At 42.7% G+C, this 15,088-nt stretch overlaps 1 protein-coding gene across 4 annotated transcripts; it reads right to left on the bottom strand.

Moving 5' to 3' along the window:
• Positions 1-134: 134 nt before the first annotated feature.
• LOC131130814 (MAF bZIP transcription factor Gb) lies at positions 135-14,985 on the bottom strand. Of its 4 annotated transcripts, XM_078793422.1 has the most exons (5): positions 14,576-14,824; positions 13,875-14,185; positions 8,676-11,029; positions 5,052-5,117; positions 135-4,048 (listed from the first exon to the last, which is right to left on the bottom strand). In XM_078793422.1, the coding sequence occupies exons 4-5, from the start codon at positions 5,085-5,087 to the stop codon at positions 3,599-3,601; spliced, it is 486 nt and encodes a 161-aa protein (XP_078649548.1). In that variant the 5' UTR covers positions 5,088-5,117; positions 8,676-11,029; positions 13,875-14,185; positions 14,576-14,824; the 3' UTR covers positions 135-3,598. The 4 variants fall into 4 exon arrangements, with proteins under 4 accessions (XP_078649548.1, XP_057930818.2, XP_057930827.2 ...); XM_058074835.2 differs by lacking the exons at positions 8,676-11,029; positions 13,875-14,185; positions 14,576-14,824 and adding an exon at positions 14,837-14,985; XM_058074844.2 differs by lacking the exons at positions 8,676-11,029; positions 13,875-14,185.
• Between the last annotated feature and the right edge of the window lie 103 nt (positions 14,986-15,088).

The following is a 15,088-nucleotide window of genomic DNA, read 5'->3' as shown; positions in this document are numbered from 1 at the left end:
GTGGGGGTCGTGTAGGTGTTGACTGAAGGTTTTGTAGTCGGTTTTAGTCCTGGCAACTATTTGTTCTTCTTTGTTTTACTTATCAATGTACAGTAATTAATATTTTTAATAAAACGAAATAAAGAATTAGGACATCAATTTAAAGCATGTTTATTGTTCATATACAAAATAAAGTGTTTATTGACATCAAGTGTATATACATCAATAAATTAAACATTTGACTGACGATGATAGTTAGTCCTATAATTACTAGTACCTTGTCATCATCACTTTGTATCTACAAAAAGCAATGATTTACTTGAAGATAAATACAAAGACTGTCACATTTTCAGTCATTTCCCACAGAAACAGTAAGAATAATTCATACAGAAAAAGTACGAAATGTAGAATATTTGCACCATTGTCACACAAACTCAATACATGTCTACAGCTTCAAATCCACCACGGAACACCTTCAGAAACATACAAGCAGTAAACACACCTGGAGTCAAGCGTCCAAATAAACAACAACTCAAAAATAGTTAAAGGATGGTCCTTAAAAAATTATAAAGGATGAATTCATTTCCTCCTACTAATGGGAGGTTTCACATCACATTTTCATGACGTGGCATGACACGGATGGCTATCGCAAAGGCTTTTCGGTGGCCTGATTCTGCATGAAAACATGGCCAACGCCTCACCCATTGGCCCAGCAGGATGATGACAAGTCAATGATTAACATTTAGCATCGACTTGAGTCAAAGAGCCAGCATTAGTTTTCTTATCTTCTCCATCAAACATTGACAAATAGCAAAGTCAGGGTGACCAAAATGATAAAATACAGAAAAAACACTTTGATATTCTTCATTTGTTTATAAGACACGCTGGAGTTGACTACACGACATATCCATGTACTCTATAAATAGAATGATATAGGCCAGGGGTGTCCAATGTGCAGCCCATGGTTGATTTTCTTATTCTAAAATTAAAGCAAAAAAAAAAGCAAAAAAAAGCAAATATGGAAGAAAAAACTGTTTTTATTTTACATAAAAATACTTTTTTTTTCCTTCATCATCCTTGGTTTGACATTGATTTTTTATATTCCTCTGGCTGCAAGTGACCCCCAGGGGCTTTGGACTACTTTGGACACCACAGACATGGCTCGACACTGAAGGGAAGAAAAACCCCAAATGAAATGGATCAAAAAATACTTCTGCCTGTCTGCATATTAAATCCACGTAACACATGAAGCAACCATCACAGCGTCATTAACACGGTGAATATGAACTTCAAATATTTGACAAAACACAAAGTACAATAACTTCCCTGACATATATCCAAAAATTAAATATGCTTACAGCGCGCACACACACACACAACACCAAAGTGTTTTTTGGGGGGGTGAATCACTCCCAGCACCACAGGACAAGCTTGCATCACGAATATGGGACATTAAGCTATCAAAAACGAAACAAAAGCATGCCTGTCATCATTCACTCAGTGAAAGTTAACAATACATACCTCGTCACTTGACTTTTTCACAGCTTCACACACACACATATCTAGACACTAGAGCAGAGGTAGGGAACCTATGGCTCGGGAGCCAGGTAGGGCTCTTTTGATGACTGTATCTGGCTCTCAAGCATTTCTTACCACAATAAAAATTTATTTTTGCTAACATTTTAAAGTAAACCATCACAGAAATGACTGTTAAAAATAATATTCAAAATCAACAACTTTCTTATGCATTTTAATTCGTCCATGTACTATATTCTGCTGCAATACGGCCAACCATATCTATCTTTCCTGATGATATTTTCCAGGTCAAACACCAAAACTTGATTATTACTGGGTAATGCTGTAGTCTACCTCGGTCATTGAGATGTCAAAAAACATGTAAATGTAAACTTTCCTCCTTTAGTCAAATAGCTAAAGCTGCAGAACCAAGCCTTCTGACGAAGATGGCCAAAAGAATGAAATACGTCTACGGAGTACGGTGCAAAACTATGCAGCAGCAGAAGTTGTATTAATGGCAACAAGTATTTGATTTATTATTAGACACTGCGCTGCTCACGAAAGTGTGCTGGCCACACCCCATTGGCGTGGGGTAGTGTGCCTGGTCTACGTAATTAGAGCCCATTATCTAAAACTGTTGGTCTTACATAAAAATGCACACATTTTATTGCATTCAATGTTTAAAAAAAATGTATATGGCTCTCACAGATACACATTTTAAAATATCTGGCCTTCATGGCTCTCTTCGCCAAAAAGGTTTCCGACCCTTGCACTAGAGAAAGAAGAAAGCTATCAGTAGTTAAGACACTTTTGGTACAATTGCAAAATAGACATATCAAAATGTTACAAGTCCATATAAAAAATGCAAAGCCATTTATAAAATACACGTGACCATGTACGGACAGACTCGTTGTCAATAGAACACCATGAGAAATGAATTGTAGCATAAAGCTTGTCGTCATGGCGTGACTGCACATTTCCAAGAATGTGCTTTGGAGTCCTGTCAGTTACAACTCTGATGCGATGACTGTTTTGAACGACCATTCAAATTTGAGGGTCAGCGCGGCAGAACCCCGGCCAACTTACGTTGACATAAGCGGTTGATGTAGGCCCGTCAAATGAACGGGTAACTGTTGTTATTCATCAGGATGGCTGCTACACAGCACGTACAGTATTATCTTATTCCCACATTTCAGTGGAAGCTCCTGTTTGTGTCTTTCCACTCCTTCCGTCATCACGTGGCTACTTTGGAAGTCATGGATGCCAACTGGAATACAACACAAGCAATAGGAAAATACCACCAACAACAATACCAATTTCTCATATACTGTATAACAATTCACACACAGACAATACATTTTCTAGCTCAACACGGTACGAAACAAAAAAAACACAATTGAACAAACACAATTGTGTCATATATATACAGTATATACAGTATATGTATATTTATATCAAGGAGCCAGATGGGACTCATCTGCAGCCACTGAATTGAGCAGGTCATATGATGTCTTCTAAAATTATTTAAAATCATTTGTGCAACTTTCCGAGTTGTCATGACGACAACATCTCATTTCAATCATAAACTGCATTGCCTTTTAAAGATACTTTTCATTGGCAGTAGTGGCAATTCTGTCTGGTTTTCCTGTAGCCAATGAGCGAGCACGAGTCCCCCTGCTGTCATGAGCACGAGTCCCCCTGCTTGCAAAAGCACGAGTCCCCCTGCTTGCATGAGCACGAGTCTTCTTGCTTGATGAGCATGCGTGCCCCTGCTTGCTTGAGCACGAGTCCTCTTGCTCTCTTGCTTACGTCAGCACGAGTCCTATTGCATTCACGAGCATGCGTCATCTCTGCCACTGCTTACATGAGCACGAGTCCTTCACATGCATGAGCATGAGTCCTCCTGCATGCATGTGAACAAGTTCTCTTGCTGGCATGAGCATGAGTCCTCCTGCTTGCATGTGAACGAGTCCTCTTGCAGGCATGAGCACAAATCCTTCATCTGCACTGACATCACCCATGTCCATGAGTGCAGTGCAAATGCAGGAAACGCAAATGCAGCTGAATTCCATCCTGGCACACCTTTAAGTCAACCAAGTCCCTCTCAAGATCGAGCGTCTGCTTTTGTCTTGACTATTGTAATCACGCTGGTCGCCGTCGCTGCCTTACCCGGTATAAGTGGACCAATGAGTGAGGACGCTCCAACCCCCACAGTGGGGCTCCTGGCCACAGTCCTGGCAAAGGTCTGTAAGGCCTCATACTTGGACCTGAGCGCGTCCAGCTCCAGGCGCATGGATGCATTCTCATTAGCCAGTTTGTCTACTTCTTGTTGCAGCTGGGCCTTCTGCTTCTCCAGCTCTTCCTTCTGGGTGACTCGCTTTACCCGGCAGCTGGCTGCATAGCCCCGATTCTTAAGGGTGCGTCTGCGTTGCTTCAGTTGCAGGATCTCGTCTTTGGAGAGCCCTCGGAGGTGTTGGTTGAGCTCACGTACCGACATGGTCACCAGCTCGTCGTCGGTCAAGCTGGTGCCATTCTCCCCTGGCTCTCGCTTCACCTAGAAAAAAAATGGAATTGAAAAGAATTATTCATGCAGGACACTTCACCTGGGTATGCATTAATTGCACTCTTCTCGAAGTCGACTTGGTTCAGTATATTTTCCATCAAATAGTCGTCATGCCAAAATGTTGTGTTGCTGCTGGATGTTTACAGTGACACTGTAGGTTTGTTTTCTTTTTCAAATGAAGACAAAAAAGACAAAAATGGATGAAGACAAGTGGACAAGTGCAGACAAGCAGAGACAGATGGAGGCCCACCTCGAGTTCTGTTCTTTGCAGTGATCATTTCACTAATGACTGCTATGAAGAAACAGCTTTACAAGAAGCATTTGGCTTCAAAGTATGCCACGAATGCATTTTGAAAAAGGATGAAATTCCACATACACAGGGAAAAAATATGTCATAGTTGCTACAGAAAAGAGTCATGTCTTGTTTACATGCCTTGTCATGTCTTCTAACACTACTCCATGATAACGACAAGGCTGGAAAGCATTATACATGCTCTATAAACATCTTTTCACAATATGTGTTTACTGTGGGGATTCTGGGTTTTGAAGAGGACCAATCTTCATCTCTCCATGTCTTAAAGCTTAAATCCATGTTCTGAAAGTTCTCCAAATGTTTCTTCCTTCTTTTCTCCTGGAAAACTATTACCACATTGCTCAAATCTTCACTATAGTCACTGTAAACATCCTCTGTCTTGTACACCGCTCTGTTTGTTTACCTGAGTGACAGTACTGGGAATGAGACTGAACAGTGAGAACTAGCTCGCCAAGGCATGCGCCATGAACTATAAATGTAATTTTTGCAAATATACCATTGGCTTGCAAAAATCGAACCATCTAGAACATTCATTCATTTTCAACGAGAACATTCATTCATTTTCCACTGCTTCCTCACAAGGGTTTTAGGGTTTATTAATATATAACATATTTAAACAAAGTCAATAAATCATTTAAGGGGCCCTTTAAAGCATACAAATCGTGTACTTGATGTTCTCACCTTTAAGGCTTTATTTCCTTTGTTTGTCGTCGTCATGCCACAGGACCCTTGTTCTTCTGAACAGACCTACACAAAACAACAGGGTTACTTCCATGCATGTAAAAGAAAACTACTTGCCTTTCTGTTGGTGGATCAATACCCAGCAGGTCAAAGTAACAGCTTGTATGAGTGAAAGTCACATGTGACATTTGTGTATAGCTGACATTTTCCTTGGCTTCCTGTTTCCTGATGCGTACACTGATAGTACTCAATGCCTTCGTCTTATAGGTTGGCAGGAGGCCAGTCGCTACGAAGACGAGAGAAGAGGAAGTGATATAATTTGTTAGGAGTCCATTGGAAAACACAAACCTCACGCGGATGTGCAGAAGCAATGGTGGGAAGTGCATGGATGACACATATTAGCTTACAAGTGCAAACAAAAGGCAAAGGATGGACATGAAGAAGCCAGTGATGAGATCAGTCCTCAGAGTGGACGTTCACAAGGCATGCTTTGCATTGTGCAGTGTGTGTGTTTTCAATAAAGGGTGTCTCTTGTTGCTGCTCCTAAGCGATCATCATGAGATCGGTCATGATGACTCAGCAGATTTCGAGCCTCACTCACCCCTCTCCCCTGCTCTCTCCAAACGTCGTCTTGTGTCACTTCTATCGGCCCGTCTTTTAGCATTTCAACGGGCACGCCAGGTGACATACAATGCAATGATTGGGTAATCGGGTAGATGAAAGCTTCACGAGGACAAGCTGCTGTTTTTGTCCACGTAAAGGAGGTGTCAGATTTGTGTAGAGGTGGTCCTAGGGTTACGTCAGAGTTCCGTTCCTAAACTATGATGCGAGTTGACTTTTGTCAGATGCAAGAATTATACCAGAGGTTCTCAGGTGCTTTGGCACCTCTCGATGACGAGCAGTGTCAATGCGGAAACTCAAATATTTCATATTTAAAGGGATTGTTTATATTAGTGAGACGCTGTCTCTCTCTTTGTGGCACGCTCTTCTCCAGCGAATATCTGCAGCTGTGTGTCGGGATGGACAGCATGCAAAAATGGCATGCACCTCATGATGGTGCATGAACAGCGCATTCAGGGACATCACAGCTGGCATCACGGCTGGCACCATGAACTATAAATGTCATTTTTGCTTTCAGAAATGGACCAATATATAACATAACTAATTAATTCTAACTTTAAAGTTCATCTGCTGAGAAAAGGCATTGCCATTCATCTTCGGCTTGCCAGAAGTGTCCTTCCCTCCGTGCATGAGGGCTGCTTGCCGTGCGTGGTGGGGTGCTCGCCGTGCATTAGGGCTGATCGCCGTGCATGGTGGGGTGCTCGCCGTGCATGAGGGGTGCTGTGCTCAATGCCAGTGTTGCTACAACACAGCATTTTTGCTGTGCTCGGCTGGATTTTTATAGAAAGAGCGCTGACGACTCAAGAGCGGAGGTGCTTATGGTTACCGCTGAAAGACAACACACACACATGCAGGCACACACACACGCACATGCTGTGGAGATGGCTGAAACACAAGCAGAGATAAGACTGAAGAAAAACAAGAGGGCGAGGAGGTGATGGGTAGCACGTCTAGTAGGTAAAAGAGGACAGATATAATGCTGACATCTCCTGATTAGTGTTACAGCGGACACATCACACCCACAGCTGAGGAAAATGCTGAGTATGGAGGGAAGACATGAAGGGTGGGGGTGCAAATGACAAGGGAGGCAGAAAAGAGGAGGAGGACAGAGGTGGGTTAGAAGGATGGAGCGCCTGGAGAGGACAGGAGGAGGCAGGCAGAGGGGGTGGGAGGGCGTTTGGGTGAAAATGCATCCTCAACACATTTGTAAGAGCTTAGCTGTTGGGGATAGGGGTGGGTGGAGGGAGGATGGAGAGAACACGGGGGAAGGGTGTGGGGGGAGAAAAGAACTGAGCTCAGCAACGACCAGGACTAAAACCTCCAATTAGAAAAGTTTTGAAGCTGACCCAGTGCAATCAGGCTACTGCTAACCATCTGACGCACACACGCGCGCACATGCACACACACACGCACAGGGTATAACTGAAACAGTCGTCCTGATAAACAGTCGGATAAAGAGTATCAAACATTCATGCACAGTACTGCACACCAACTGCATGCGAGCGTGTGTGCGTGTATGGCTTCAGTCTGCACTCTAATTAATCTTCTTGGAGAAAAACCTTTCACAGCAGGCCAGTAACAACACACAGAGGAATTTCTTGGAAAGTGACTTCCAGACACACACACAGCGTGTACAAATATATCGCCAGATTAGTCGCTACACAAGCTTTTGTGTGTGGGAGGATGCAAGCATAACAAGTGGACAAACAGAAAAGAAGACACAGCGAGTGATTAAGAATAGTAGGGTGCAGTGGAAAGTCTATCTTTAGCCAATAACTTACACTAACTTGGCAGGTAACAACCACACCCACAGTGGCGCCCAAGGAGCACCCCTCCATCTGCGATTTACTGTACATACTTACAAAAAGACATAGGATGCTATTTTTACTGGTTAATCTGTATGACCTTGCCAAAGGGGTCGGGTGCAACGTGAAATGTGACCTCCTGGGAAGTACGCTGCAAGGGCTCTGGAAGCAGTCCTCTCCAGAGGGGCTGGACTGCATTCCACTCAGGGGCAGAGGTGGCTGTTCTTGTTGGCCTGCATGTTTTCATCCTGGTCACAACGTCTTTGAACACGTCTGAGTGCCTCATATTTGCATTTTAGTTCATTCAGCCATATTTATGCTTGAAAAAAATGATTATTTTAGGCAAAAACACATACCATTTATTGAAATATATTTTTGAAAAAGCATGATAGAGTGAAGCCTCAAAATTCAAAGCCCAACGTTGCAAGACGGCGTCTTTAGCATCCGCCTCTTTTGCCTAATGGGCAACATCACTGGGAGGACACAGAGATGACACAAGGCAAGTGTATGAAATAAAATGGTCAAAGTTGTCCTGAAGTCTCACGTTGTGCGTTAGGAGGGGGCAGCGCTTGTGCGCAATGATCTGCGTGGGCTGTGCGCCTTAAATAATTAACGCTGAGCACTGTGGGGACGCTAACAGAGATTTAGGAATCAAAACATCGATCATGGCAACCTGCTAGAGAGGGAGCAGCCCCACAGCAGAGATGATGGAGAGTGAAGAGGCTAAACACAAGGGAGAACGCCGAGTGTGTGATGATGTGTGTGTAACAGAGAGCAGGAAGCTATTAACTTGGAAGTATGCAGAGCATGAAATAAGAGTGATAACACGGAGAGAAGCAGAAGACATGAAGAGCACATGAGGACAAAGAAGAAAGCTAGGCTCTGCTCCCAAAAATTGTACCATTGCCTTTTGTCTCAACAAAATAGCCATGAAAAACATGACGAGCAAACATCCACTAAAACAACATGTCCTCCTACTGTCGACAGCAAGGATACAATCTGGAAAGTGCACAATAATGTGGCTGCATAGTTTGTTTCCAGTATTGCAGACCATTTCTTGTCATCATTTAGCGGTTGAGTCCTGGTCATTCTTCCTGAGGTGTCATATTAGATTATTAAAAGTATCATTGCAAATGGTATAATTGCAATCCTCTTCACACGACATGCTAATGCTATACACTGAATGATACAGTCATACCGGCTAGGATGGCGTCCGGATCAGCAAGGTCCAAGTCAGGTGTTGGTGGATGCTCCATTCCCGGAGCAGGGCAGCAAACATGATACTGATGGAGCGCTACTATAGCAGTAACCCCAGCGAAAGGGGATACAGTCAAGCTCCCAGGTAGAGGACCCCAACTGTAAAGGAGATCATGCCCGGGTGGTGACGAAACAATTTGAATTTTTGTTAGATCATTCATTCCAATTGTTCCTTTCACGTTTATATGCATGTGTTCATGCAAAAGAAAGTGTACCGCACTATTTAAATAAATATATATTCAAATGTTTTGTATTTTACCTCATTTCTTTAATTAGTATTTTTATTGTATGTATTCTTTTTTGTATTGTAACTATTTATTTATTTACATTTTATTTGTACTTAATCTGTAATCTAATTGATTACATTTATACATTTTTGTATTATTATAATTTAATGTATTTATTAATTTGAATGTTTATTTGTATTTTATTTTATTTAATAATGTATTTTAATTTTATACAAATTATTTTCACGACTTAATCAACCAATTTATTTATTCATTACATTAAAAACATGTATTTTATTGGTAATTATCAACTAATGCCTTTATTTATGTTTCATTTAATTTGTAACTAATTAATTAATCGATGTATTCATTTGTAGTGTACCACAGTTGAGGCATCTGAGCTTGATACTACCCTGACTGCCATTGGTTGTTTCAATGACTTCGCTAGTCAGTTAATTGACTAGACAGTGACTTAGTAGGATTTAACAAATAATCAATTCCCATCAACGTTCACTTGTGGCAGCAAGGTGAGCAGCTCAAGCTGCAATGGAAACTTTGATACACATTAGTACTACCAACAAGACTGGAGTCAAACAGGAAGTACACACTGACCCAGGCATGTTTTGGACTGCTCGGCCTTGTCTGTGCTGTATTGATTAGCATTTAAGTAAAAGGCAGCGCTCATAGGATTTTATCCCTTCACTCAATAACCTTTTCTGGGAGTAGAAAAGGGTTATGTATGCGTTTAAAGCCACTTCTTGAAAGTGAGGGTAAAGTCCTGGCGCCAACATGTTTTTCCCATTCCAGGTACAGCAAGTTGGAATGTGGTGACAATTTCCCAACAAATGAATGATTCTGATAAAAAGCATGGTCAGGCTCCGGCTCTGCTTTTTTTTCAAAAGAAGAGAGGAAGCTGTTTCTGTGACGCTCAGCTATAGTAAATCATATAGCAATAATTCCTCTAAGAAGCCCATTTAGTGTGAACACAAATGAAGCCTGGGTCCAATGCTGAAGCTTCTGCACACACACACACACACACACACACCTCTGCCGCTGTACTCTATTGTGACACAGCTGTATTACAGAGACAATTCATGGCGCTTCCATCACTGTCTCTCATGCTCTGTTGACAAGTGTGCAGAGACGGAGCACATGCTCATCTCTATGCTGTACATATGCTTGAAGCATTTGCAACTTGTATCATTCCTCTTCAGCTGCTAGCTGGAGAGTGGTTGATGAATAAAGAAACAATTAACCTGCTATAATGTACTGTAACAACACTAAACCTTCCACGTCAATCCACTATAGGCTGAAATGATTGAATAGCAAGTCTGAATTCACGTTGGTCAAGGGTTGGAGGTGCCGATCCTCATCCCAGCCGCTTCACACTCTGCTCCGAACCGATCCAGTCAGAGCTGAAGGTCACAGCTTGATGAAGCCAGCAGTACCACATCATCTGCAACCCTGCAAAACCAGAACCCCACAATGCCCTGGCTGTGCCTGGAAATTCTGTCCACAAAAGTCATGAATAAAATCGGTGCCGAAGGACATCCTTGCCGTAGTCCAACCCCCGCTGGAAATGGGTCTGACTTATTGCCGGCAATGAGAAGCACACTCTGACACAGCTCAAACAGGGAACGAGTATGTTTCAGTTGGAGTCAGTCCTTCTGGAACGGATTCATGATGCTAATCAGGTTCCACTGTATTTAGTTAACCATTAGCAGATGTCTAGGCTGTGCTATTCTATTCGATTATGTTTATTATTTACAAGTGTGTGAGCCTCACAAGAAGCAATAGGGAAAGATCAATGCCAAAACAAACTATCCATTACCAACATTAACACAACAACTCAGAAGCACAGATGCCAAAATCCTACGTGAATAATTATCGTGTACACTTTTTAATGAGGTAAGTTTTTAAACTCTTTGTCAGTGACTGGGAATGATGCTTCATTTGGCACACACTTGTCTTTCTTCACTCTCTTTCCATCTTGATGTCCATCCAATATGTGCATGTTGTCACATGAATAAGCTGCAGGACTTCAAAGCACAATTCTACTATGGGCACACTGCAGGAAGACAGACAATGCAGAAAGTCGGTGCTTGGAGATGATGCAATTGGTAGAAATGTACAGATACTGCTGACATCTCAAATGCTACACTGTTTTTGGTTTTGAAGTGCATCTGTGTGCAAAGGTGTTGCATCCTCCTCAAGGAGTCCACATCAACTTTGAAGCACTTAGAGCAGGGGTATCCAAAATGTGGCCCCTGGCTGTTTTTTATTGGTCTACGGCACATTCAAGAATATAATTCAACAACAAAATTTTTAAGAAAAAACAGCAGAAATTTAAAAATCAGCTATGATTTTGTTGTAAAGTTGGAAGGAGAAAAAAGTTGCAATTTTACAAGAATATACTCGTAATATAATGAACAATTTGTGATTTTAGTAGCATACAGTTGAAATATTAAGGAAAAAAATTTAGGTATGTCCGATAATATCCAACTCTCAATTTGCAATATCGATATCAGCTGATACCGTTACAGATATGTGTAACATGACATATCTGCTGTGGTGGAATGAACACATGCATTATTTTTTTTAAATATTGGTTTTCATAATTGGGAAAAAAAAAATCCAATATCAACCAATATCACATTTTTATGTGATATTTATCGGACATCCCTACAAAGAATAGTGATGAGATAAGTGCTAATATCAGGAGAAATAAATCATGTCAGGGAGATCATGTTACATAATTCTCACAACAGAAACCAAAAAGCTCATCGTTTTACCTGCCCACACACAAACACTGAAGCCAGAGTTTTGGAAAATATGAGCGTGGACGAGAAGCCAAAACACCCAGGAAAAATATGCCTTTTTATAAATGCCCCTATTGGTATCAACATGACATAATTTGAGCTGCATAAATCCATCCAAGACCCTTTCTATTTTCCAGTCCCAGGGGTTCCAACATAAAGCAACAAACTGACACGGATAGAAAAAAGCAGCCAGGATAGTGATGATTATGCAGCAGATCTGCTTCCAGCATATTTCATCATTGCGCTCAACTATCGATCTGCCCAACCGCCTTCCGTCTCGCGAACAGAGCTCACTCACTGGAGCTGTCCTACCCAGTCTTTGCATGTGAGCTGCTGAAGCCTGCTCGGAACTTCGGCACACAATCCAACACATCCCTCTGAGATGTGACCTTCAGGTTCCACACCGACAGAACAATGCAACAACAGATACCGTAAAATCTCTTTCCACTGCTACACTGTCGTTTGCATGCTCACCATTGTAACCTTGGTGTGTAACCCTCTCACACTCACCGAGATTTAAACCTGCTTGCCTGGTTGACTCTTTCTCTCTCTCTCACACACACACAGGCGGCAAAGAAACTAGCTGTGATAAGTAGCAAGTGAAAACGCCATCTGTCAAGCGAGGGAGCGTTTGCTTCGCCTCAGCATTTTCAGGGGAGTGCCTTGAAGACAAAAAGGTCCTTGTTCTCAATCTTTGCGCAAATCCCATCTCTCATTCTTCCTCCCCCCGCTCCGCACGCTTTGCCGCCGCTCCGCCACCATCAGCAAAGTTGCACACATAAGCACTGGTCAGCGTTCAATTACTGTGAACACCAGGGAAGGATGGGGAAAGTACTTGACAGAGAAATGCACTTGAAGCACTGATTAAATACTGATACCGAGTATAAAAAGCTTAGCCCGAGCTTGTTTGTGTGTGTGTGCTAGGAGTAAAGGGGTCTACTCCTCTCTCAAACACTGATACAACTATTTCATCATTATGACCCTCTATTACAGTACTTGCCAATTTGCTTACTACATACTTTTTGATATACTCAGCAGAGTGCTGACTCCAAGTAAAGCTGCTGATTTGGAGTCATTAGGAGGTGAACTTTCTCTTTTCTTCCGTATTCCATATTACTCTTCCCTTGCAGTGCACTCGGCAGATCATGCAATCCTAAGTTCTCTCATGTTGTCTTTACTCGTCTTAGTTACATAGACATCTGACTGAATAAGAGGAGTTGGAATTGATGTAAAGCACACTGAGATATAGACATAGGGTTTAGTCTAATGTTAACATTCATTTCAAACAATCACATCCCAATCTGTGCACCTGTATACTTACTTAAGATTCAGAGCGATGGCACACGTAGCATTGGGAAAGGTTGCAGGCTTACAGATTTACAGCACACTTAGCATTTGTAGTGGTCGTGCACTCATAGACTTACACTTAGCATTAAGAGTGGTCGCACACGTAGACTTAAAGTTCACTCAGGATTTGGAGAGGCAACATACGTACACATCATTGGGAGTGGTCGCACAAATGCACTTCTATAGTTTACTGTACACTTAACATTTGGAGTGGTCACGTAATTAGAGTAAATACTTACCCTTAGTATTTGGAACGGTTGCATACTTTTATAGTTTACAGCACACTGAGCAATTGGAGTGGTGGCGGCACTCTACACTTACAGTACACTTAGCATTTGTTGTGACTGTGCACTTAGAGACTTACACTTACCACTTGGAGCGGTCGCACACTTATAGACTTACAGTGCACTTATAAACTTGCAGAACACTTAGTAATTAGAGTAGTCATGCACTTGTATAGTTTACAGCTAACAGTGCGCTGAGCCATTGAAGTGGTTGGGTCTGACACTTAAAAACTTGAATACAGTTAGTAATCGGAGTGGTTGCGCCCTTATAGACTTACACTTAGCATTAGGAGAGGTCACACACATTGACTTACAGTACACTTAGGATTCGGAGTGATGGCACATTTATAGACTTACAGTGGACTTTAACAGTACCGACAGTACACTTAGTAAATGGAGAGGTCGCACACTTCTCTTGTTAAAACTTAACAGTACGCTGAGCTTATTTGTAGTGGTCGCGTACTTATATAGTTCCTTGGAGCATTTGGAGCGGTCGCGCATTTCCAGTTTACAGTACACTGAGGATGCGGAGTGGTCGCGCACTTCTCCTTAGACTTTGGATCGCGTAGGCTATGCAGAGTAAGTACGTATGGAAGTCGCTGAATGGTGACAGCAGGTGTCAGCGCCCCCATCGCCACGAGGTGCATGCACTTGTTTAAAAGCCTCCGTCGTCCTCGCTCGAGTAGTGGACGTTTGTCTCCGCCCGCCCGCCGCCGGCCTGTGCCATGTATCCATGTTGCCATGGCTCCCCCTCGTGCCTCCGCTCTCCTCTCGCTAAGGTTGATAAAATAACAGGATTAGACGTCCATATTAACGAGCACACGTCCATTATTCGCTAAACATTGCGAAAAGGTTCACAAAGTTAACGTCAAAAGAACAAGAACCGGGATAAATGGTTCTCCATGATGAATCTCTCTCAAGCTATCCGCTGACAGACCAGCGCGGTTCTTCTTCACCGCCACGTTTTTTTTTTACTCCTGTCACTCCAAGTAGAGTAGGACGCATTAACGTGAAATGACCAAAGTCGATACCCGTCAGCAGCACTGCGCTCGGCTAACGTCAAACTAACTACATGTAGCTCATTTCACTCTTTGCATGCATTATACATTGCATAGTCTGCCATATTGGAGACACGCCATTGACACAAAAAGCACAAAAGCCGACCTTTGCTGTCAGCGCTCGTCTAATTCCGACACATGGCTTAGCAGCTTGCCAGCACCGGCGACCTCCTTTGTCAGCGGTTGCTTGGTTGGAGACGGCACCGCTGGTCCCGACTGGATGACGACCGGGTCGTGATGATTCAGCACTTCCCGGGCTTTTAAACACGATTCGGCGTCAACACCGGGATAACGCACACTCAGCAAAACACGCGTTTATTCAGCACTTCCAGGCCGTTTTACGTTGGGTTTTGGACTTTTGACTCACCGGAAGTGAAACCCGGCGCCCTTGGAAGGCGGGCGTCGGGTGATGTAGTGGTGGATGGAGGAGATGTTTTCTTCCTTCTGGCAGGTCCGTGTGGTGGATCCACTCCTCCTTCGCTTGTTTCAGTCTGGGCTCAGACGACAGACGTCAACTGATGTTTGGATCACGTGGTTTCATTCATGAAGTCACTAGGTCACGTGCTTTTAAAGAAACACTACTATTACTACTCACATCAACAGTCCCGTCTGGGACAAG

This window comes from Doryrhamphus excisus, linkage group LG9 (genome assembly GCF_037039965.1).
Source record: "Doryrhamphus excisus strain RoL-2023G ecotype Guam linkage group LG9, RoL_Dexc_Guam_v1.1, whole genome shotgun sequence".
Lineage (NCBI taxonomy): Eukaryota > Metazoa > Chordata > Actinopteri > Syngnathiformes > Syngnathidae > Doryrhamphus > Doryrhamphus excisus.
This window is presented reverse-complemented; position numbering and strand designations above follow the sequence as displayed.

Bases quoted from the DNA above. Each gene is read 5' to 3' on its own strand.
- LOC131130814 (XM_058074835.2), bottom strand. From the start codon at position 5,087: ATGACGACGACAAACAAAGGAAATAAAGCCTTAAAG. The intron at 4,049-5,051 runs GTGAGAACATCA...TTTTTTTTCTAG, and splicing joins AAGGAAATAAAGCCTTAAAG to GTGAAGCGAGAGCCAGGGGA.